This window comes from Impatiens glandulifera, chromosome 5, assembly GCF_907164915.1.
Source record: "Impatiens glandulifera chromosome 5, dImpGla2.1, whole genome shotgun sequence".
In the NCBI taxonomy this organism is placed as follows: Eukaryota; Viridiplantae; Streptophyta; class Magnoliopsida; order Ericales; family Balsaminaceae; genus Impatiens; species Impatiens glandulifera.
In genome coordinates this window covers 50,118,243-50,140,813 of record NC_061866.1, presented here as the reverse complement: position 1 = coordinate 50,140,813, position 22,571 = coordinate 50,118,243, and the positions used below count along the sequence as shown (strand labels likewise).

The window sequence follows — 22,571 nt, the reverse complement described above, 5'->3', positions numbered from 1 at the left end:
ACTTTTAAGAGAAATTATAGCAAGTAGAAAAAAAATGACAAAAAATTATAAGGAATTGATGTGTCATCTCCCTATTAAATTTCTAATGACAAATCAGTTCCTTACATTTTTTTTATCTTTCTCTATCATTTCACAAACTTTTAAATTATATCAAATAAGACCTGACTATCTTAATTTTAAAATATTTCATTTTCTCCCAAACAAACAAACTATTAATTTATTATCTTAACATAATATATTTCTTTTCTTAATGAGTTTATAACATTTATAATAAAAAAATAACATTTTTCTTTCACTTCCATCTTTTTTATTATTATTCGCATGTCACGTAATTTTAATTTTAATTTTTAAAGGCTTTTTGACAATTTAAAATGTATATATCTTACAAAATATATATTCAATTAAGAACGTAAAGACATTTAAATTAATAAATTTTACATAATAATTGATAAATAGAATATTTAATAGTTGAAAAAAATATAATAAAAAAATATTATTTTTAAATAAAAAACAAATCAAAAGTTGTTCTATATATTGTCTAGCTTTAGAAAACATTAGTATCAATCTTAATACTTTTTAATGTTGATGAAACATTTTAAAAATATCAATATAGATGGATCGTCTTTAAAATATTAATATTTTTCAAAAAGTTTTACTTATGATTTAAAAACTAAAAATACGGCTTCTAATAACACATTATAGAGTGTGAATGGTAAGGTTGGAGCCATGCTTCCTTTTCTTTTTAGTATAAATGTGGATGGTATATTTTACTAAATTGTCTTTTTCATTTGGAGAATTTATTATAACTCATTTCACAACTACTACATATATCTGTTGGATGATATTCACAATTAAATCCATCCGAAAATTTGTTTTATCCTTTCAAATAAAAAAACACAAATTACAATTTATTTATTTTTGACAATAGTTCTTATTTTTTTTTATCGAATAACTCATTATTTAAGTAATATTCAATTAATTATCATCCAAATGATCAGATTATTAGAATATTAAAATTATCTAATCTATCATTAACCAAGATTATTTTAAAATAATGTAATTATTATTAAATTTATTTAAAATCAAACAAACAAAACTATTATTGATAAATTATTTATTGGATTGGAAATCAACCAATGGGGTGGTGGCGCAGTTGGCTAGCGCGTAGGTCTCATAGCAAATTCTGAGTTATCCTGAGGTCGAGAGTTCGAGCCTCTCTCACCCCATAATTTTTTTATTTATTAGCCTAATAAGGGGGAATTGAAATTTCCTATATTAATATTGTTTACAATATATTTTTTGTATAGTATTATTCACAGTTCTATATAAGTTTATAAATTTGTTCCCATTGTATATAGGAGGTCACCATATTCTTCTAAATCAAATTTCACTAGCATATTTATTTTATAAAAATAGTAGACAACTTGATGGGTTTATGATAACTTCTTTTTCTTTGCATAATCGTAGATAGTTTAACACACCAACTTAATTATGTTATAAGAAAAAATTAATAAAAATTACAACACATGAGGAAAAAAACACAAACACTCGCTCAATAGATTCTCAATCCACGGATTTCCGAACTAATATAAAAAAAACATGATAATAACAATATAAATAATATGATTCCAACAATAACATAACTATTTAACTGACACTGAAAAAAATAAAAATTATAAGCTTGTTCTTACCTGATAACACAAAAAATTATTATGTGTTTATTGAGCAATTATTTTTTTACAGTATTCAATCTCAAATACATAACATTTTAAAATCCAATTTCACCTGAGTAATATGTTGTGTTGGATGGAATATCAATAAAACAACACATTAAAGAAGCATGTATTTCACTTTGGTTTATAAGAGATGAGTCTCCTCTTTCCTTTCTACAAGGTTGATTTAGAGGAAGTGAAGAGAGTATAACCCGAGATGAGTGAGCTAACAGCCATGGCCACGAACCCAAGATAAGACATACCAACAGACGCGCTAGCCATCGTGGGGAATTTGTCTTTCCCCCAGTTTGATTCCCAATCATCTACTCTAGTAACAGCTGATGATGATGCTGAAATTAGAAGATAAGCTAATATCTGCATCATGCCAGTCAACAATCATGTTAAACAAAGCCTATAGAAATGAGTTAATCCTTTTTCGTGATTGTTTACTAATACTTGCCTGATCCATTAAGAAATCAATATAATATCGGAGATGATTCAAGGAAACGTATTTTCCTGTTGCTAAATGATAAGACAAACTCAACATCTGAAAACTCGAATACACAAATCCCACTATGTTCATCGTTATGCAGTACCTGTTCATAAAAGTTCATAAAACAAACAAGCAAATACTAGCATACAATGCAAAATCTGAACTCCAATTGAAGATTTTGATTCAATTGACTAACCTGAATTCCTTGTATTTTTCAAATGAATCAAGAGCCCAACCTCTTTTCCTATTAGCTGCCATTACAGAGAAAGAGATTAAACAGCAAATAGATCCCCAAGCCCTAAAACCAAGAGCAATCCTCTTTATCATTCTATTTCTCTCCACTGATTTTAGAATTGATAATTTCTTTTCAATTGGCCGTGAAGGCATACTACTGCGAACTTCACCTTCCGCAACTCGGCCTATGGAATTACCGCCGTCATTGATCGGATCTGCTGTATTTTTCATTACAGGAGATTCATCTCTTACATATCTGTTCATCACTGGACGTGGCGGCGGAGGAAGTTCGGCAATTGACGGGATATTTCCTCCCGGTGGTGTGTCTATTCTAGGAGCAGGAGAGAATCCGTGGCTGATAGAACTTACCTGACTGAGATCGGATGAAAGCGATGACTGTGTAGGGGAAATTGCTGGTGGAAAAGACGGTTCGTCATCGGTTACGGGACTTAGAGATCCAACTGGAGAAGAATCTATTAAGCTTAGAGATCGAACTGGCGATGAATCCGTGCTGATCGATGATGCCGGTAGAGCTTTGCTGCTCGACGCAATCTTGTCTCCTCGGCTTTCCATTTAGATTCAACAGGCGAAGAAACTAGCGGACTTATCGATGGCAAGGCCGATTAATCAATCCGTTCTGATCAATGTGTGTTCTTCATTGACCTTCTTCTTCTTGTGTGTTCTTTGTGTCCCCAGCTTCTATCACAGTACTAGTAAACTAGTTGAGTTGCTTATATCATCCAAATAAAATAAATAATATGTTGACATTTGGTTAAAAGGTCATTTTCAGTTTTAATCATAAAATATTATAACAAAATTAATTTAGATTAAAATAACAACAATAAATATTTTATTTTCTTATTTCAGTCACCAACATCTTCTTTAAAACAATCATTTCTTACACAAACATATTGTATAGTTTGGTTGAGTTTTATTTTTATTTTTATTTATTTACAAATATCTCAATATAATTAGATTCTATTTACTCTCTCATTTATCACATGCTTAATTTTAAATTTGTCTCCGATCAGTTTATACACCAAAATACACAACTAACTGTTAAAGTCAAATTAAAAAAAAAAAACAATGGTTTCGATTTATTAGTCAATTCAATTTAACAGATTTGTTCGGTACTTCAGTTAGATAGATTGATTTTATACAATTATACATAAAGATTAGTTTAGAAAAAAAAACAAATATATCATAATTCAATTGGTTGAAAACTTAATTAATAAAAAAAAATCTTTAAATATAACTATGAGTTGTAATTAAATTATTTATATGTTTTAATTCTAGACCCGATTAGTTGATAAATCGTCACTAAATTGAGTAATCGCTCTATTTTACCGCCAATAAATTGAGTAACCGAATTGAGTTCGAATTAACTGTTTTTTGACAGTTAATTATTTGTTTAATTGGTTTTAGATTCAATTTAGTTTGTTAAGACAATTTTAGTTAAATTCAGTTTAATTAATTAATTAAAATATTAAAATATTATTAATTTATTATTTATATAATAATAAAAAAAATCCAATATTTATTAAATAATTTTTTATATCAGTTTGGATGGGGAGAAGCCAACTCCATTTATTGTATGTTTGAAATAACAAAATTTTATTTAAAAATCAGATAAAAAGAAAAGTAAAATATATGTTCTTAAAACAGTACATGGATTATTACAAAAGACAACAATAATGCTATTGATTTTCACTTATGTTTCAGTTTCTTGTTGAAGGAATTTAAGATCCTTCATTTGCATCTGCACTGCTTCTTTCGGCAAACGTTTGGGTTCTAAAAGCTTCTTCCTTTCACTATCATCTCCAAATTGCTTCGATTTCTCCTTCACAATCCTATTCATCTCCATTTCCCCAATCGAAGGAAACACAGAATTCATCATTACCCCCAATAACATCTCATCTTCTTCATCAATGGCATCCTGTCCAAAGCAACAAACAAACACAGCTTCAAGTGCTTTCTCTGCCCTATTTTTCATAGGTATACTCTTAGGCGTCACTCTCAGCTTCGATCTCCTCTGTACCCATCCATCAGATCATTTCAATTCAGAATTCAGAAACATCAATAAATCAAATGATGAAAATGGTTAAAAACCAACCTCTTTTGCTTCATTTAACATGGAAACAAAAGTCTCCTCTTCAAATTCAATATCATTTGAAACCCTAAGTCTGGAAACTCCTTCAAGAATTTCTTCAGATTTAAGTAATCCAGCACCAACCGCAGCTAACCAGCAACATAGCAATACATATAACGGTTCACCTGACTAAATTATCGATATAACATAAATTGAAACCTTATTATAATAAATAAAACAGATCTACGGTTGAAAACGATAAACAGTTATTTTTACCCGACCGCGGCGTTCTTGGAATCTGTAGAAAGCTCTAGAATCATTAATTGTACATTTCTTGCCTACTCTCCTGCGGAACTCGGCGAAATCGATTACGTCGTTGCCGACGCCGCCTTCGTCGCTGATAATTCTAGCTATGAGTCCGATGACGGGGAGGGAACCGATGATTTTGTTGGCGATACCGGAGATTGAATTGTCTTCGTCCATGTAAGACCTAACAGACAAGGTTCTGTCATTGGATTTTGATTTTGATTTGGAGGATTTGCTGCGGCAGCTGGTTCGTTTGTAGTAGAACAGAAAGGAATTGGCGGCGCCGGCGTAGTGGGAAGATGAATTAGTGAGTGTAGACGGTAGAGGGAGGAGGAAAGAAGATGATGGAGTGACTACCACCATGGCTGTTTTGGTGGTGGAGCTTAAATCTTGGCCTATCCTTTTTTATTCAGATATTTGCTGCTCTACTCTGCTAGTTCAATTTCAATACTGTTTTGATTGGTTCGCCCAAAGATAATAATTGTAAATATCTAACTTAGATGTTTAGTTGATTAAACCACACAAAATAATACATTATGATCTCTTAGACTTTTTTTTTTCCAAAAATTTAACAATAATCATGAAGTAGAAAAAATGTCTTCTATGTAGTTCAAGCAATTTTATGGTATCATCTTTCTCGATTGTGTTATTTTCTCTGTAGTGTTTTGATAATTAGAGATGAATAAATGTAACTAGATAAAAGAATGTAGACATGAATTAAGAAGAAGAGAAAATCAATATTAGGATTAGAGGAAAGAAGATAGGTAGAAAAAAATACTAAAGGCTCAAAGTCTAATGATAATAAGCAAGAATGTAGTCTTGTACAACAATACTAGTATCAACCACATACCAAAATAAGAGGAGAAGACCCGAAAGATTATATAATATATAATCCTCAACAATGACATACATATAATTATATGGAATTGGGCATAAGGTTTAATTTGAGGCACAATTTATGTGGAATTAGGCATAAGGTTTTGAGGCTTAATTTAATGTGCATCAATGTTAGGTATAAAAGAATGAAAGAATCCATATATATTATATTAAGAGAGAATGATGTATTCCAAAAGGGAATATATATATATATATATATATATATATATATATATATATAATATAATATAATATATAGAGAGAATGATCCTTTCTTAATTATGAATTTAAAAGACTCTATATATTTACATTGTAAACGAGTTGTAGAGCGTGGTGAGACTAAAACCTATAACATACAAAGAGATAGAATTTGTAATTACAACTCTATTGAATCTATTCTCCGAAAACAGAACATATGACATTGTTGGTCTGAACATGGGTAAGACTATTGTGTCGTTAATTATTTTGTTTAATTTTTGTTTTTACGTTATTATTCTACATCCATTACGATTGATATATTTTTGTTTATCATTCTTAGGGTGATAGTTTTTACAACAAACTAGTATCAGAGCGAGGTGGTCTAAGGCGATCGCGCTTCGATTTCTTTGACTTGAGATGGGGTCGACTTCTAGGGTGGATATCGAGAAGTTCGATGGGACTGTTGTGCGGAATGCAAGAAAATGATGAACAATGAAGTGTGGAAATAAACAGATGAAGAGAGATTTCTTATTGTCAAAAGATAAAGATAAAAACAGATTACAACTAAAGAAAATAAACTACGCCTATAAAAATGCTGAAAACAAGAAACGTAAATACTAACTTAATTTTGCATAACTTTAGAATTAAATGTGTTATAAATTCCTATACTAAAGGCAGATCGTTACAAATCTCCACCTTGCCTTAGTATCACCCAACAAAAAGAGCCTGATCAAACTACTTCCAACTGTCAACATTTAGCAGGTCCAAACAATGGGTGAATTTGTTAAGTGGAACCGGCTTCGTGAACATGTCAGCAGGATTATGATGTGTGCTGATCTTCTTCACTTTGATTCTCTTCTCAGTACGAAGAAAATGATAACGAACATCAATATGTTTGGTTCTATCATGATGCACTTGATCTTTGGCCAAACAAATAGCACTTAAGCTATCACAAAAAACAATTGCCTGATCATGATGGACACCAAGATCACTGATTAATCCTTTCAACCATATACATTCCTTGGCTGCTTCAGTTAGCGCCATATACTCAGCCTCGGTAGTGGACAACGTCACCGTCGACTGTAATGTTGCCTTCCAACTAACCACAGAGTCACCAAGGGTGTAAACATAACCAGTCATTGATCTTCTACCATCGATATCTGCAGCATAATCTGAGTCAGAATAACCAGTTACGAGACACTGATTATTACTCTCATAAATGAGACCAACATCGGATGTGCCTCTCATATAGCGAAATATTCTCTTTACCGCTTGCCAGTGTTCCTTACCAGGTCGAGACATAAACCTGCTAACAACACTAACTGAATACGCAATATCAGGTCTAGTGCATACCATGTCATACATTAAACTACCCACCGCACTAGCATACGGTACATTAGACATGTATAACTTCTCAGCTTCAGACTGGGGTGCGAATGCAGACAAATGATCAGTAACAGCAGCAGGAGTATTGAGAGCCTTTGCTGTACTCATCCCAAAACGAGACAACATTTTCAAAATATAACTCTTCTGTGAAAGAAATAACTTCTTTTGAACTCGATCTCTTACTATTTCCATGCCCAGAATTTTTCGTGCTCTACCTAGATCTTTCATATCAAACTCAGAACTAAGAAGGTCTTTCAGCTTTTGAATCTCCGACATCTTCTTGACTGCGATTAGCATGTCGTCTACATACAGGAGTAAATAAATCAAAAAACCATCACTGACTTTGTTGTGATAGACACAACAATCATATGCACTCCTATTGTAACCATGTTCAATCATGAAATTGTCAAACCGCTTATACCACTGTCGAGGAGACTGTTTAAGTCCATACAAAGACTTCTTCAGACTACAAACATGTGTTTCCTTACCAGGAACAAGAAATCCTTCAGGCTGACTCACCAGTATATCCTCTTCAATCTCACCATGTAAGAAAACCGTCTTCACGTCTAATTGCTCGAGTTCCAGATTCTGATGTGCTACTATAGCTAGTAGTACCCTGATAGAAGTGTGTCGGACTACAGGTGAGAATATCTCATTGTAGTCTACGCCTTCCTTTTGACTGAATCCCTTTGCAACTAATTGTGCTTTATATCTGGTCCCTTCAGCACTAGAGGTTCTATCTTTTCTTTTGAAAATCTATTTACACCCAATGACTCTTCTTCCCTTAGGTAAAGTAACCAGTTCCCATGTATTATTCTTGTGAAGTGATTCCATCTCCTCACACATGGAAGCAATCCATTGCGCAGAATCAGCACCATTAACAACTTCATTGTAAGAAGATGGCTCGTTATGTATGACATCTTCAGCTACCTGAAGTGCATAACTTACCATTTCTTCAGTATCATTTATAGAGGGACTGATTGTCCTACTTCCAGGACCAGTTGAGATCTTTCTTCCCTCGATTGAATCAATTAACCTGTCAGGAGCTTTAATTTGCCTTCTAGGTCGTGTTGCAATGTCAGATTGACTTTCAGGTGCTCCAAATTGATAAACTTCCTCAGATGGCTTATCAGTATCGTGTGTCATGTCAGTTGTCCCTTGAACTAGAGCCACCTCAAGCTCCACCTGTTTCTCGGTATTATTATTTTCTCTAGAAAGTGATGGCTTGATAGAGGAGTTAAGTATAAACTTCTCATTAAAAGTGACATCCCTGTTGAGGATTACTCTACCTTCAGAAGATGACCAGATTCTATATCCCTTGACTCCATCTCCATAACCCATGAAAATACCCTGTTTTGCCCTTGGTTCTAACTTTCCTTCATTAACATGATAGTAAGATATGCACCAAAAGACTTTCAAATAAGAATAATCAACGACATTACCAGACCATACCTCGTAAGGGATTCTGCAATCAATCCCAGTGTGTGGTGCACGATTTATCAGATAGCAAGCTGTTAAGACAGCCTCGCTCCAGTACTTTCTAGTCAATCCCGCATTAGAGAGCATTCTTCTAACTCTCTCTAACAATGTTTGATTCACCCTTTCTGCTACACCATTCTGCTGTGGTATACCTCGGACAGTGTGATGTCTTGCAATCCCCATATCCCTGCAGAACTCATTAAACTCAGATGAACAGAATTCAAGCCCATTGTTTGTTCGCAGCCTCTTAACCTTCTTTCCAGTTTGATTCTCCACCAGTGCCTTCCAATGTTTGAAGGTCTTAAATACCTCGCTCTTATGTCTCAGAAGATACAACCAGATCATCCTTGAGTAATCATCTATGAATGTTACAAAATAGTTATAACCTCCTATACCTTCAACTTGAGCAGGACCCCAACAATTAGAGTGGATATAATCCAGTGTGCCCTTAGTTTTGTGAACTCCCTTACTGAATTTGCGGCGATGTTTTTTCCCGAAAATGCAGTGTTCACACAACTCAAGGTTGATAACCTTGTGGCCAGATAGAAGATCTCGTTTGGACACAATTTGCATCCCCCTCTCCCCCATATGTCCAAGTCGCATATGCCACAACTTGGTTACATCAGGGTGCCGATTCACAGATTTGGATGTGACCGCAGCGGAACCTGTCAGCGTCTTACCTTGTAGTATATACAAGGTATTCTGTTTAATACCTTTCAGTATTATTTTTAAACCTTTACTGATGCACAATGTTCCTTCTTCACCGCTAAACTTGAAACCTTTAGCATCTAAAATGCCTAAAGATATTAAGTTCTTCTTCAGTTGAGGAGCATGCCGAACGCCAGTTAGGGTCCGTATCTTACCATCATCAGTCAGAATTTTGATAGTCCCAATACCCACCGTTTTACATATGGCATCATTTCCCATGACAACGTTTCCACCATCATAATCTTCATAGGTATCGAACCACTCTTTGTTCGGACTCATATGATATGAACACCCTGAATCCAACACCCACGTATCAATAGGGTGTAGAGAAGCGTTAGCTACAAGGGCAATGTCCTCCTCCGAGTCGGTGTCTCTGTCTTTATGTGCTATTGCAACCGTAGAATATTTGCCCCTTTTCTTAGGACAATTATTCTTCCAATGACCAGGTTCTTTACAATAATTGCAGATGTCTTTAGCATTAGGGCCCTTAGCTTTGTATTTCTGATCCTTCTTCTTTCCAGACCCTTTGTAGTTGACTGTGTTGGCAATCAACCCAGATGCTTGATTGTCTACAATTTCACCGCTCGCCTTATGACGCAGTTCTCTAGTATGAAGTGCTGACCGAACTTCCTCTAGAGTTACAGAGTCTTTACCCACAACGAACGATTGAACAAAATTTTCAAACGAGTTGGGTAAAGATACCAACAGAATTAATGCAGCATCTTCATCTTCGATCTTAACATCTATATTTCTCAATTCAAGTAATATAGTGTTTAACTTATCAAGATGTTCACGAAGAGACTTACCTTCAAGCATACGAAGACTGAACAGACGTTGCTTCAATAACAACTTGTTAGTTAGTGACTTTGTCATGTACAAAGCCTCTAACTTCGACCACAGACCGATTGTGGTATCTTCATCTGATACCTCAGTAATCACTTCATCAGCCAGACAGAGTAAAATCGTTGAGTGTGCCTTCTCTTCCAAGACCTCAAGCTCAGCAGTGATTTTACCAGAGGAAGACTCCTTTGCAGGACCTGCAACTATCTTCGCATTTTCCTTCGACAATGGTGCCCAGACGCCTTGTTGTTTAAGCAAGGCTCGCATTTTGATCTGCCATAGAACAAAACTGTTTCGCCCTGTGAATTTTTCGATTTTCAGATTCATTGAAGACATTCTCTCGCCAGAAAACAAAAATGATAATCTGATCGGATCTAACCCGCTCTGATACCAATTGTTGTGCGGAATGCAAGAAAATGATGAACAATGAAGTGTGGAAATAAACAGATGAAGAGAGATTTCTTATTGTCAAAAGATAAAGATAAAAACAGATTACAACTAAAGAAAATAAACTACGCCTATAAAAATGCTGAAAACAAGAAACGTAAATACTAACTTAATTTTGCATAACTGTAGAATTAAATGTGTTATAAATTCCTATACTAAAGGCAGATCGTTACAGGGACGAAGGATTTTATGTTATGGAAGATGAAGATGATGGCACATCTAGGCAAAATGGGATTCACTAAAGCACTCGAGGGGAATCAAAATTACTATCCTCGATGGACGCGGAGAAAAAGATGGAGGTGTTGGAAATGACTTATAACACCTTTATTCTTAGTCTCAATTACAAGGTACTACGAGAGGTTGCTAGTGTCACGACAACAACATATGTGTATTTTTAGTTGGAATCTTTGTATATGACTAAGACATTGTAGTCTCGAATCTACATCAAACATAAATTCTTCAAGTTTAGCGAGCATTTGAAAGTGTAAGGTCACGTGATGAAGGTCGGGTGATGGGTGGTTTGCCGAGTGTGAGGTCGGAATTAGTGGTTTGTATGACGATCATTTGAAAGTGTAAGGCCACGAGATGAATGTCGGGTGGTGGGTGGTTTGTCGAGTGTGAGGTCGGAATTAGTGGTTTATATGACGAGAATTTGAAAGTGTAAGGTCACGAGATGGATGTTGGGTGGTGAGTGGTTTGTCGAGTGTGAGGTCAGAATTAGTGGTTGGTTTGACGAGCATTTGAAAGTGTGAGGTTACAAGATGGATGTCGGGTGGTGGTTAGTGGTTGGTTTGACGTTGGATAAGAGGTTTGTGATCAATTGGGATTGATTGTTGATTCGTTGAAGTGGGAGTAAAAAAAAGGTTGACTAAGATTAATGAGTGGTTTATCGAGGGATAAAGGCATATGAAAAAGTGTGAGTTACAATATTATGGTCAGTGGATGGTTTGCCGAGGGAATAAAGAGACATATGAATAAGTGTGACTCAGAAGATGATGGTCAATTTGAGAGTTAGTGGTTGAGTTTGACGAGATATAAGAAGTGTGTCATCAACTGAGGTCAACTAAGATTGATGGGAAATTTGCCAATAAAAAATGCATATGAAAAAGTGTGAGTCACAAGATGAGGTCAATTGAGGAGTTAAGTGGGTGCCGAAAGGATAAAATATATGTTAATATTAAGTTTAAGATTAAACTTATTTTTTACAAACTAAAATTAATTTTAAATTAATTAGATTTGAATAATATTAATTTTATCTAAATAATATTATATATATATTCTTATCATGTTCAAATGCACAAGATTCATGCTAGTATAATTAATAATACTATTATATGAAAAATGAAGGACCTATAAATGTAAGGTCTATGCAATTGTATATGTTAACATATGATCATATTTGAAGTATTTCAAGTAAAAAAATGATTAATAAGAAATAATGTTACATGTTTGATTCTCATTAAAAAGGTCTTAAATGAGAGTGAATCTCATAGTTATAGGGTGTCATGTTTCAGTATTAAAAACAAAAAGTTACTTAAATATATTTCTATTATATATTGTCTATATTGTTTAAAAAAAATATTATAAAGAATAAATGAAGAAAATTGTTTGAAAGAGTTTTTCAATTTTTGTTCTAAATGGAAATAGAAACCATTAAGGTAATTAAAGAAAAGTGACCTAATCATTTACTTTGCTTAGTAAAGAGAATGTCAATTTTTAATGATAGTTTGTTGCAAATGGAATTAAATGAGAGGATAATAATTTTTTTCTACTGGGGTTTATATAATTAAATATTTGACTTAAATGATATTTTTTTCTATTGGGGTTCATAAATATTTGTTTTTTTATAAGAATTTTAAAACCCTAAAAAGACCGTAACTACAGATGCATGACTATTCATTGGGGATTGACCAATTGCCGTAAGCTATACTACTATTCTTTGGGAGTTTATTAGGTCTTAGTCTTCCGCAATTTTATTATAATTAAATTAATAAAATCATTTAATTACAATTCAACTTAAACATTTGTAATTATACTCTTTTCTTTATGGAAATTATTTTCAAGGTTTGTCGCTTATAGAACTAATTTTTATAATTATAATAGATATAATATTATAAATTTTAATTTTTGTTTAAAATAATTTCTCTCCAATTTTATTTCTCAATATAATATAAATATATATATTTAAATAAATATTTTCTCCTTAATTTGGTTTTCAATATTATATATATAAATATAAATCTTTGCTGTCTATTACTAATTTATTTTATAAAACATTTTTTTATTAGAGTAAAAATATAATTCGAAAAAAAGAAAGTAGCTAGTAAAAGTTTTAAATATTCTTCATACAAGCTTTTTTTAATATGTTAATTTTTTTTCAAACTCTTTTTAAGGAAAATTTATCTTTAAATAATGTAGAAATTAATAGTGCACTTTTTAATATGATTTTTTTTTATTTTGATATTATTAAATATTATAACTATGATGATAATTTTTTTTAATAAAAATTGCATTTATTATTATAGATGGGATAACGGATTAAGTATGTAGTCCGCAAACACACTTAACCAGACAAATTTACCGCCTGACGGGCTCGAATTCAGGAACTTAGGACTTATGATTAATATACACCTCTTATTACCGCTAGGATAGAAGAGAGGATTTATTTAATTCATATTAAGACACACCAATTACATAATATATAAAATTACTTAAATTTACGTAATATTGTGGGTAACATGCTACTAATTTATAAATACTAAAAAATAAAAATAAATAAAACTCATCAATTAGGATACTCAATAAATTAGATAAAAAAAAAAATCGGTATCACTAAGGGATTACAAATGTGAGGATGTCCTTACAAGTAGAAATATCAATATAATTAAGGTAGCAAACAAATTATTTTGAAACCAAGTCACAAGTTGTGGAATTCCAAAACCACCTGAAAACAACCTTAACCAAAACAAATCTATAAATAGGACCAAACACAAGCTACAACACTCACAATTCAAAAAACTCAGAGCTCAAGAAAAAAACATTCATTATGGCTGCAAAACCACATTTTCAGCTCCCCATAACCATTTTGGTACTCTTTCTTGCTCTCGCATTTGCTGCCCTAGCAAGTGCTTCCGATCCCTATTCCTCGCCCTTTGGATTCTTGAAAAACCTCGAGGGGTGCCACAAGGGAGAGAAAGTGAAAGGAATCAATCAACTCAAAAACTATCTCGAAAAATTCGGTTATGTTCACTACGACCACTCCAACAATTCAAACTCAAATAACGACGAGTTTGACGATCTCTTGGAGGCGGCGGTGAAAACATACCAAAAAAATTTCCACCTTAACCCAACAGGAGTTCTCGACACCAAAACCGTGTCAACGATGTCCATGCCTCGGTGTGGCTGCCCCGACATCATAAACGGAACCAACACCATGGAGAGATCATCATCAAACCATGGTCGCCACCTTGGATCATTCAAAACCGTCTCTCATTTTCGATTCTTCAACAATAATCTTAGGTGGCCCGCGGGTAAAACCCATCTAACATACGGATTCGCACCCCAAACGCCGCCCCAATTCTCGAGTATCATCGCCAGAGCGTATACCAAGTGGGCAGAGCGAACTCATTTCACGTTTTCCGAGGTGAACTTCGACAGTGCCGACATGAAGGTGGGGTTCCATGGTCGTACGAATAATCCTAGGGATACGTTCGACGGGCGCGGCGGCACTCTCGCGCACGCGTGGGCCCCGACAGACGGACGGGCCCATTATGATATGGATGAGAACTGGGCGGATGATGGGGTCAACCCCAGTGCGTTTGACCTAGAGTCTGTAGCCTTGCACGAGATCGGTCACCAGCTGGGGTTGGCACACAGTGAGGTTGAGTTTGCAATAATGTGGGCAAATATTGGCCCAGGCCAAAGAAAGGGTTTACATCAGGACGATATTAATGGAATCAGGACCTTATACCGTGTTTGATCATCGATCGAGCCGGATCAAAAACGAAGAACTACGTACGTACTTATAGTGTGTTTGAATAAATCAATTTCGATTATAAATTTGTGATGTCGAATTTCATTTAAGAAATTAATTATGATGGGTTATATCCAATGGAGACCCTCATATATATATATAATTATATATATCTGTATTTCCATTATGAGAATAAAAATTACATGCAATATCCTAATATATATATAATATTGAGAATATTTTAAGTGTACGTAGGCTCTTTTATTTGTTTACCATATGCATGCATTGATATATATGTTGTTATAAAAGAGTTACTCTAGTTATTGAGGACAAAGATTAAGTTATAATAATTAAAACAAGTTTTTACGGATCTTTTAAGTGTACGGCTCCTCTGATCTATTTATGTAGAATTTAATTTCAATAATTGATCATTACAAGATACTCAATTGATTAAATCTTGCCTCACCCTAAGATAATACTAAAATAACAATTTTTATAATTTTATATGAATTCCATTTCATACTACAACCATTTTTATAAATTTTCTAAAGAAATTAAGGTTAAAATAGAAAATATTATTATTTTTAAAACATCAACTTATGAATTGCATTAATTTAAGAGGATGTATTTTCCGCAGGCGACAGATACATTTTTCGCCTGCAACAGATGCATATTCGTCTGCGACAGATGCAAATTAAATCTTAAACCATTTATCCACCCCAAAACGCTAAAACCTTAAACCATTATTCCATTTCAGCATTCATGCAAGGAAAACGACAGAAAAATAGACATAGCTCACCTGAAATGATGAAGGCATTCCTGGACGTTGCTTCGGGGAGTTGATCTATCGGTTTCCTTCGTTTCGTTGCTTCGCTTGGATCGTTGGGGGAGAAACTGAAATGAGAGAAACTGAAATGAGAGAAAGGGAAACCAAATGGTCGTCTAGGAGAAACTGAGAAGGAATGAGGAGAGAGAGGAAAAAAAATAGAAATAACCAAAATTTTTAATGGGAAGAATGTCAATTTTACACACCAAGTTGTAGGAATGTGTCAGATTTACATATTTAATTAAGGGTAGAATTGTTTTTTACCCATGGCAAAAGGTTAATTTTGCAAAATTTATCATGCCTATGCTAAATTTGAAAATAAGCCTATATTAGGATTATTTCGTCAAATTTCTTTAAGAAATAAAGTTCCCTCCTAGTTTTTCAATATGTGATGAATTCGGAATTTTATGAGGCAACAACACAATATAATCACCCTCAAAATTATAATTTTCATAAAAAACATGTAATAATATTAAGTTAACAAAAAAAACAAAATTAATACATATACTATATATATATATATATATATATATATATATATATATATATATATATATATATATATATATATATATAATAATAATAATAATAATAATAGATAATAATAAGATCTCCGCACACGTTAATTTGGTAATATTTGTGTGATTTTCTTTACAAATGTAATATTTTTATTGGTGTGTCTCGAGAAGTATAAAGCTATCTCAAATGCTAATTTTTTTTAGAGAAATGATTAGGTGAGGGAATTCGGTGAGAAAATTTGGTGAGAGAATGACTTGGCATAATCTTATTTGCCCAAAAAATCAAATAATTTCTCTATTTTTTCTCTTTGATCCCACTTTTACATTTTCCAACCAATGAAGGTGATGCCAAATCATCCTCTCACCAAATTCCCTCATTCTATCACTCCTTTTTTTTTATAGGTAATATATATAGAGTTTAAACAACCAATTCTAAAATTTATGTTTCTAGACACAGGGCCCGCCCTGGGTAAACCCGATAATCCCTTCGAGTGCATATTTTTCAGGGCAGCTTATTTAATAAAATATATAAGATTTTAAAATAAATTTATAATTTTTTAAACATAAAATGTTATAATTTAGTAGTACAAGATACAAACTTAAAAATTTTATTTGGTTATAAATTAAAATTTCATCAAAAACAATTTTTTTTATCAATTGCAGCAAAAAAAAAACACTTGTGATCTAGTTGATCACACTTGCTAGCGGTTACCTAAGATTTAACTTGCGTGGTAGACTTTGTTCCATCTAGCATGCCAAAGAACACTCTAAAGGCTCTCAAAAGAATGACTTATGTTGATTAGGGGTAAGCATGAGGTTGATTAATCTGTAATCCAATTCGATCCGAATTTGAATTATTAATTCGGATTTAATATTTCGGATTGAGTTCGGATTAGATTAAATTCGGATTATTCAAATTATTCAAACAATCTAAGAATATATATTTTTCATTTTTTTTTTATTTAAATTATATTTCAACTTAATATAATATATTTTATTTATTTCTGCATAGTTTAGTCAACAATATATTTTTATTTATTTTTTATTTTTTTAAGATTCAAATTATAAATAAAAAATAATAATTTAACATTAATTTTTTTTTATATTTTTTATAATTAAACATTAAATAATAAAATTAAGTAATTATATTTTCTTAATCCAAGATGTGAGTATTTACCGTACTAATCTGAACCGAATCCGAATTACAAAATTGGATTAACTATTTCGGTTTGGATTAAATTCGGGTTGAGTTTAATTCGGATTGGATTTGAATAATCCAACTAATTTAAAATTATTGAATAATTTTAAGTTGGCATTTACAAATATATGAATATTTTTAGTTTGGATTGTCCAAACCATATTCAATTCAATCTATATCCGATCCGTATTAATTAGTAATATGATTTGGATTATGAATTGAATAAATTTAGTTTCAATTTAATACGGATAAGACAAAACAGATTGGTTTTACCCGTTTGTTCACCCTAATACTCTAATACTAATAAACCTTTTTTTCCATGTAGGTCAAATGTTTTTTGTCTTGATTCACAGACAAATGGAATACTAAACTACATAATTGTCTTGTTTTTTAGGGATAGATTGCAAGGTTTCATCCGAGCTCTAGATTGAACATTTATCTTAAGATTAAAGGATTGAAGGTGAAGCAGTTCATATGACATTTGTTTTAAGTTACCAAAATTCACTAACTATTTGCAGGTATCAGTTGTGTACAGAATCAAGAGCACAGATGATGCATTCTGCGTGAATGAAGACAGATGTGAGGTAAATATATCATAGTGCCACTAGGGTTTGTTTGTCATCGATTAGTCATGAAACTTTCTGAATGCCAATGTTTGTGCTATTTCCTCTTCTTTTTTTCTTCATCTGGTTCTTAATATCACTAGCTTGGTTGGTTATCAACATACAGATGCCAGTACTTCTTGATAAATCGATAAACCTTGTGTGGACATGTTAGGTTGGTTGTAGGGTCTTTGAACAAAATGTTTAATCGTCGATTCCTGACTCTTAACTAAATTGCAAATTTGGTAAAGACATTTAAATAAATAATTATCATGTATCAATCAATATACTGTTTAACAAATAAATTGAGCACAAGTCATTGCTTGCAGGGAGTAGAAGAAACTAGCTAGCAATCTCATAGCTGGGGTTGACAAGGTTGTCAAGACCAGACACAACTTCTACTGATTCTATAACATCCCCAACTTTGAGGTCTGCTAAATAATCCTCGTTTTCTGTTATGTAGCCAAACACTGCATATCGGCCATCCAGAATATTTGAATTGCTCGGGGTGAGTTCACTCTCTTTTAATAACCAAAATATCTGACTTGATGCTGAATTGTTCTCAAATTCCTGCAATTATTAATTGTTCTCCAAGTAATTAGCTGATATAATAGGTTACAGGTCAGATCACAATAATATAAACTTTTGTTTTTTTTAACCATACTTCTCTTGCCATGGCCATTGTTCCGAAAGCATTGAATGGGAGCTTTGTCTGAGCCTTGTATAAACCAAGTTCCTGTAATGTCAGGAAATTAACTCTTTATCATTACATGAATACCTTGATTACATGCACACATTAGTTGGGATTTGATTTGGAAATGCTATGTTACTTGTTCCAAATTAAGTGATCAATCTGCCATCTAAATACAAAAATGATTTAACTTCAACTACAAAAATGATGCAAAAGTTATTCAGTGGATTTGTGTTTTACTCCTGAGACAAGTTCAAGAGACAATTGGATGGTGGCATGTGAAAAGTTTTGACTAATATTGCAACAGAATGATTTAACGGCAACATGAAGAAAAAATAAATAAAAGTTATTCTCGATGGATGTTTTCTAGCAAAGATTGTACAGGTTTCTTGTCTGTGATGACAAAGAAATTATCCTTTGCAAAAACATGTTATGGATATTGTTGGTTTTCTGATTATCGTAATAAACTTACTTAGTCGAAGTAAATCAAAACGTTAATCACATGTTAAACATATCAAAATATATTAAACGGATCAAAACGTATTAAATATATCAAAAACATGTTAAACGGATAAATTGTGTTAAATTGATCAAAACAGATAAAAACGGGTTAAACTGATATATTTTTTTATTAAAGTTATAAACAAAAAAAACTAAGTTAATAAATTAAATTTTCTAAAAATAAAATTTTATTTGGATTATCCAACTCATACTCAACCCATATTAATAAATAAAATGAGTTATATAAAGATTGATTAATTTAATAATTTGGGTTGAATATAAATTAGTTAATGCGGATTGATTCTTACCAGTTTGTTCATCCTTAAGTTTAACAGGATTATATCCTTGTAATATCCCCACATCTTGTATTTTTTTCTTGTAACATTATTTTCTATCCAATATAATATATCATTGTGATTGCTTATCTCCAACCAAATAATGTAATATATCATTGTGATTGCTTATCTCCAACCAAATAATGCAATACATACATACACTATTATTGGTTTGTTAATTAAGGACTACTTTCTATTCTTTTTTTCTTATAATTTTATTTTTGTTCCTGTTAAGTCTTTATTTTAGGCAATTACCACAGTTTATTTTTATCATCCGGATATATGTTGTATTGATGCAATAATGACAATAGCATACTAGAGAAATGATAAGAGCTTACCTCAAGAGTTTGTCCATAGAAAGGAACTTTCTCTCCTTCCACCATGATCTCTAGCGGTATAGTCCTAATCTTTTCTGTACTAGGATCAATAAAACCTTCTGCAGGTCCCTCAGGATCCCCAGTCTGGACTACAAATCCATCAGCTGTGTCCAAAAGAGAACAGCTATTTTAACTGATTTTGTAACAAATTAATAATGGAAACTTGTAGAATTTCATATATTACCTCTTTGGATTTCCATTCCGTCGTAAAAATGCCTTTTAACCAAATCCAGGAAATTCCCAGCAGTTACTGGAGCGTTGTAACCATCGAGAACAATATGAAAGACACATTCATCCACGTTAGGATTGTCCTTCACTTTGACCTTCATATCTACAGCTGCTCTTCCTTTCAAGAAAGGTGTGTTCTTGTACTCTTCAGGCACCTCAAAGGGGAAGCCATCAACCATATCCTCTTCAACACTGCAGAAATCGAATGCCCCAGGAACATCTCAGCTGCAGTCAATGACAAGGGTATAAATGAGATATGGGCCCTATGGCTTTGTCTCAAGTAGACCAACTCTTTCAAGTTCAAAATCTGGAGAGCTCCCAGATTTAGAACATTATATGAAACTATGAGTTCAAGCAAATGACTATGTAGTTATGCCTCAGTTACAAGAGATGTCATTCTCTTCTCTGCACCCAAGCCTAGAGTAACTTTATACATTCTAATTCATGAACTACTTAAAAGACCTTAAACGCTGTAAAACAAAAATAAAAATTCCCCTCAAAATCCATAATAAAACCTTGGGCATGATTCAAATATTTTCGAAGATTTACAACAATAGATGACATCAAGATGAGTAAAAATGGCTAGGTTTACTCATCGAGGTCTTTCAACTATCATTTAAACTCATTTCAGCCCTAAATGCATAACAAAACCCCTATTCTAACCAATGGGAAACTAACAAATAATAAGCTCCCAAAGTGGATTTGGTACCAGAACTTCTCCAATGCAATGTATTTTCCATATGCCAATAACTTGCTTGATCAATTTATCTCTTCCTTATTCTGTGACAGTTTGAAAATTCTCACAAACACCTTACAAAGATCAATATAAAGTTTCTGAAGACATTTCATGAAGACTCTTGGGAGATTCAGAAGGTTTTCTTCAGCAGCTTAAAAGTGTAAGCTGTTTGAAGAGACTTTGAGCAATAAGGGCACACTCTAGATGATTTCTGATATAACAGAAGTATGTAAATCAACATTTCATGAAATTCCTCTAATACTTCAAACTCTGACATCTATAATAGATCTTTCAGGTAGAATCATTTCTGTGTATGCATTGCCTTTGTTGCAATCATTCATATGCATCTAATGTTCATACCACATGGCTCCACATTTTACTACTGTATTGGTAAAAAAGTGCATAGATGAATAAACATTTCATACTCACTTGCCGACATAGTTGAGCAGCTCTTTCTGCTTTGGCACAATTGCATTTCGATTCTTGTCTTCCACAATCTGTAGCAGCTCATCCAGACCTGCGTCCAGCTTGTCAAGCAGCTCAACTCCATGATCCTTCTTTGATTCAGCCAATCCAGATATGATTTGTGATTTCCCCTGCTTAAGAGAGCGTGACGCCAGTCTCGCATTCTGCAATTCATACAAGGATAGTCATCAGCATCGAATCTGTTATCAATCAAAGAAGTTTTGTATACACTAAATTCCTTACTCTCCCGACAGAATCAAGTGACTTGACACCAGAAATTTTGAGACTATCAGTAATGTCTTCAAGCGGCTTTTGCACCTCTCTGATTGCCTTATTGTCAATTGGCAATGCGTATCTCAACAAAGCTCCTGGATCCTTGATCGGCGGCCCTGAGATCAATACAGATACATCTGGCATTGCCGGAGTAGCAGCATTGGCAATATCAAAAGTAGGAGCTCCGGTTATCAATCCAAACGCCAATGCTAGAGAAATCGCACATTCCTTCAATGAAACAATCGGATCCTTCTGCATAACAAACAGATCTCATTCACAATCTAACACTGTTTAACTGACTAGTGAATGCATTCATAAGAAGGAATTGAAACTTAACCTGTTTGTTGTGGTGTTGAAACCGTCTGGAGCTTTCAGATGAACATCGAGCGCCAAGTGATGGATGCGAAGCGTTTTGGTGCGAGAAACGAACGTTGTTGTTGTTGAAAGATAGATTAGGATTGATGAATTTGGAGGTTTGAGCAGATGTTGAGAGCGAAGAGTAATGGCAGGATAGAAGAGCTGACATTGTTTGAGATTTGTAATCAGCGCAATACGATTCGGAGAGCGGTTATGATAGAGAAGAAGGAAATGATGTAGACGGAGGGAGGGAGAGTTAGTTTTAAAGAGAGAGAAAGAAAAGGATTGGATAAGTAATGGATAAAGAGGGAATGAAAGATGATAAGGTTAGAGGGAAAAACTCTACCATTGGTGAATGGCTGTTGAGTCTTGCCAAACTCTTAGAGCTTGTTTGAAGAAGTGGTTGTTTGTTTTTTTAAAAAAAATTCTTGGTTGATTAAAAGTAGAAAAATACTTGTTTTTATTTATTTTTTAATCAAATTATTCCTTTTTTTCTTTCTAGATTTTTATTTAATAATTAATTTATATTTTTTTCTTTTTTAATGATTATTTTGGTAAAAATAAATTGATATATATAAATAAAATAAAAAATAATTACTCCGATCGCTCACTTTAGCCCTCAAATTATTTTTTAAAACAAATCGCCCCTTCAACTTTTAGAATAGTCACCAATGACCCTTCCGTCAACTTTTTGGTTAAACATAACGGTTAAGCTTAAAATAT

The 22,571-nt window shown here is 33.0% G+C and overlaps 4 protein-coding genes and 1 non-coding gene across 5 annotated transcripts; 2 read left to right on the top strand and 3 right to left on the bottom strand.

The window, feature by feature from the left end:
- Positions 1-1,138: 1,138 nt before the first annotated feature.
- Positions 1,139-1,226, top strand: TRNAM-CAU. Its single transcript is given in 2 exon segments — positions 1,139-1,176; positions 1,191-1,226. It is a non-coding gene; the product is annotated as a tRNA-Met (tRNA).
- Positions 1,227-1,685: 459 nt separating this feature from the next.
- LOC124938855 (CASP-like protein 4A3) lies at positions 1,686-3,141 on the bottom strand. Its single transcript, XM_047479379.1, has 3 exons — positions 2,402-3,141; positions 2,173-2,308; positions 1,686-2,087 (listed from the first exon to the last, which is right to left on the bottom strand). Exons 1-3 carry the CDS (start codon positions 3,010-3,012, stop codon positions 1,887-1,889), a joined length of 948 nt encoding a protein of 315 aa, XP_047335335.1. The 5' UTR covers positions 3,013-3,141; the 3' UTR covers positions 1,686-1,886.
- Positions 3,142-4,034: 893 nt separating this feature from the next.
- On the bottom strand, positions 4,035-5,246 carry LOC124938321 (photosystem I assembly factor PSA3, chloroplastic). The gene is made up of 3 exons (XM_047478743.1): positions 4,805-5,246; positions 4,553-4,717; positions 4,035-4,471 (listed from the first exon to the last, which is right to left on the bottom strand). Exons 1-3 carry the CDS (start codon positions 5,195-5,197, stop codon positions 4,151-4,153), a joined length of 879 nt encoding a protein of 292 aa, XP_047334699.1. The 5' UTR covers positions 5,198-5,246; the 3' UTR covers positions 4,035-4,150.
- Positions 5,247-13,650: 8,404 nt separating this feature from the next.
- LOC124940358 (metalloendoproteinase 1-like) lies at positions 13,651-15,050 on the top strand. The gene has a single exon (XM_047480869.1). The coding sequence runs from the start codon at positions 13,815-13,817 to the stop codon at positions 14,745-14,747; it is 933 nt and encodes a 310-aa protein (XP_047336825.1). The 5' UTR covers positions 13,651-13,814; the 3' UTR covers positions 14,748-15,050.
- Positions 15,051-18,131: 3,081 nt separating this feature from the next.
- On the bottom strand, positions 18,132-22,125 carry LOC124938408 (peptidyl-prolyl cis-trans isomerase CYP38, chloroplastic). The gene is made up of 7 exons (XM_047478842.1): positions 21,829-22,125; positions 21,462-21,743; positions 21,183-21,382; positions 19,974-20,209; positions 19,751-19,893; positions 18,550-18,621; positions 18,132-18,455 (listed from the first exon to the last, which is right to left on the bottom strand). The coding sequence occupies exons 1-7, from the start codon at positions 22,015-22,017 to the stop codon at positions 18,228-18,230; spliced, it is 1,350 nt and encodes a 449-aa protein (XP_047334798.1). The 5' UTR covers positions 22,018-22,125; the 3' UTR covers positions 18,132-18,227.
- Positions 22,126-22,571: the final 446 nt, after the last annotated feature.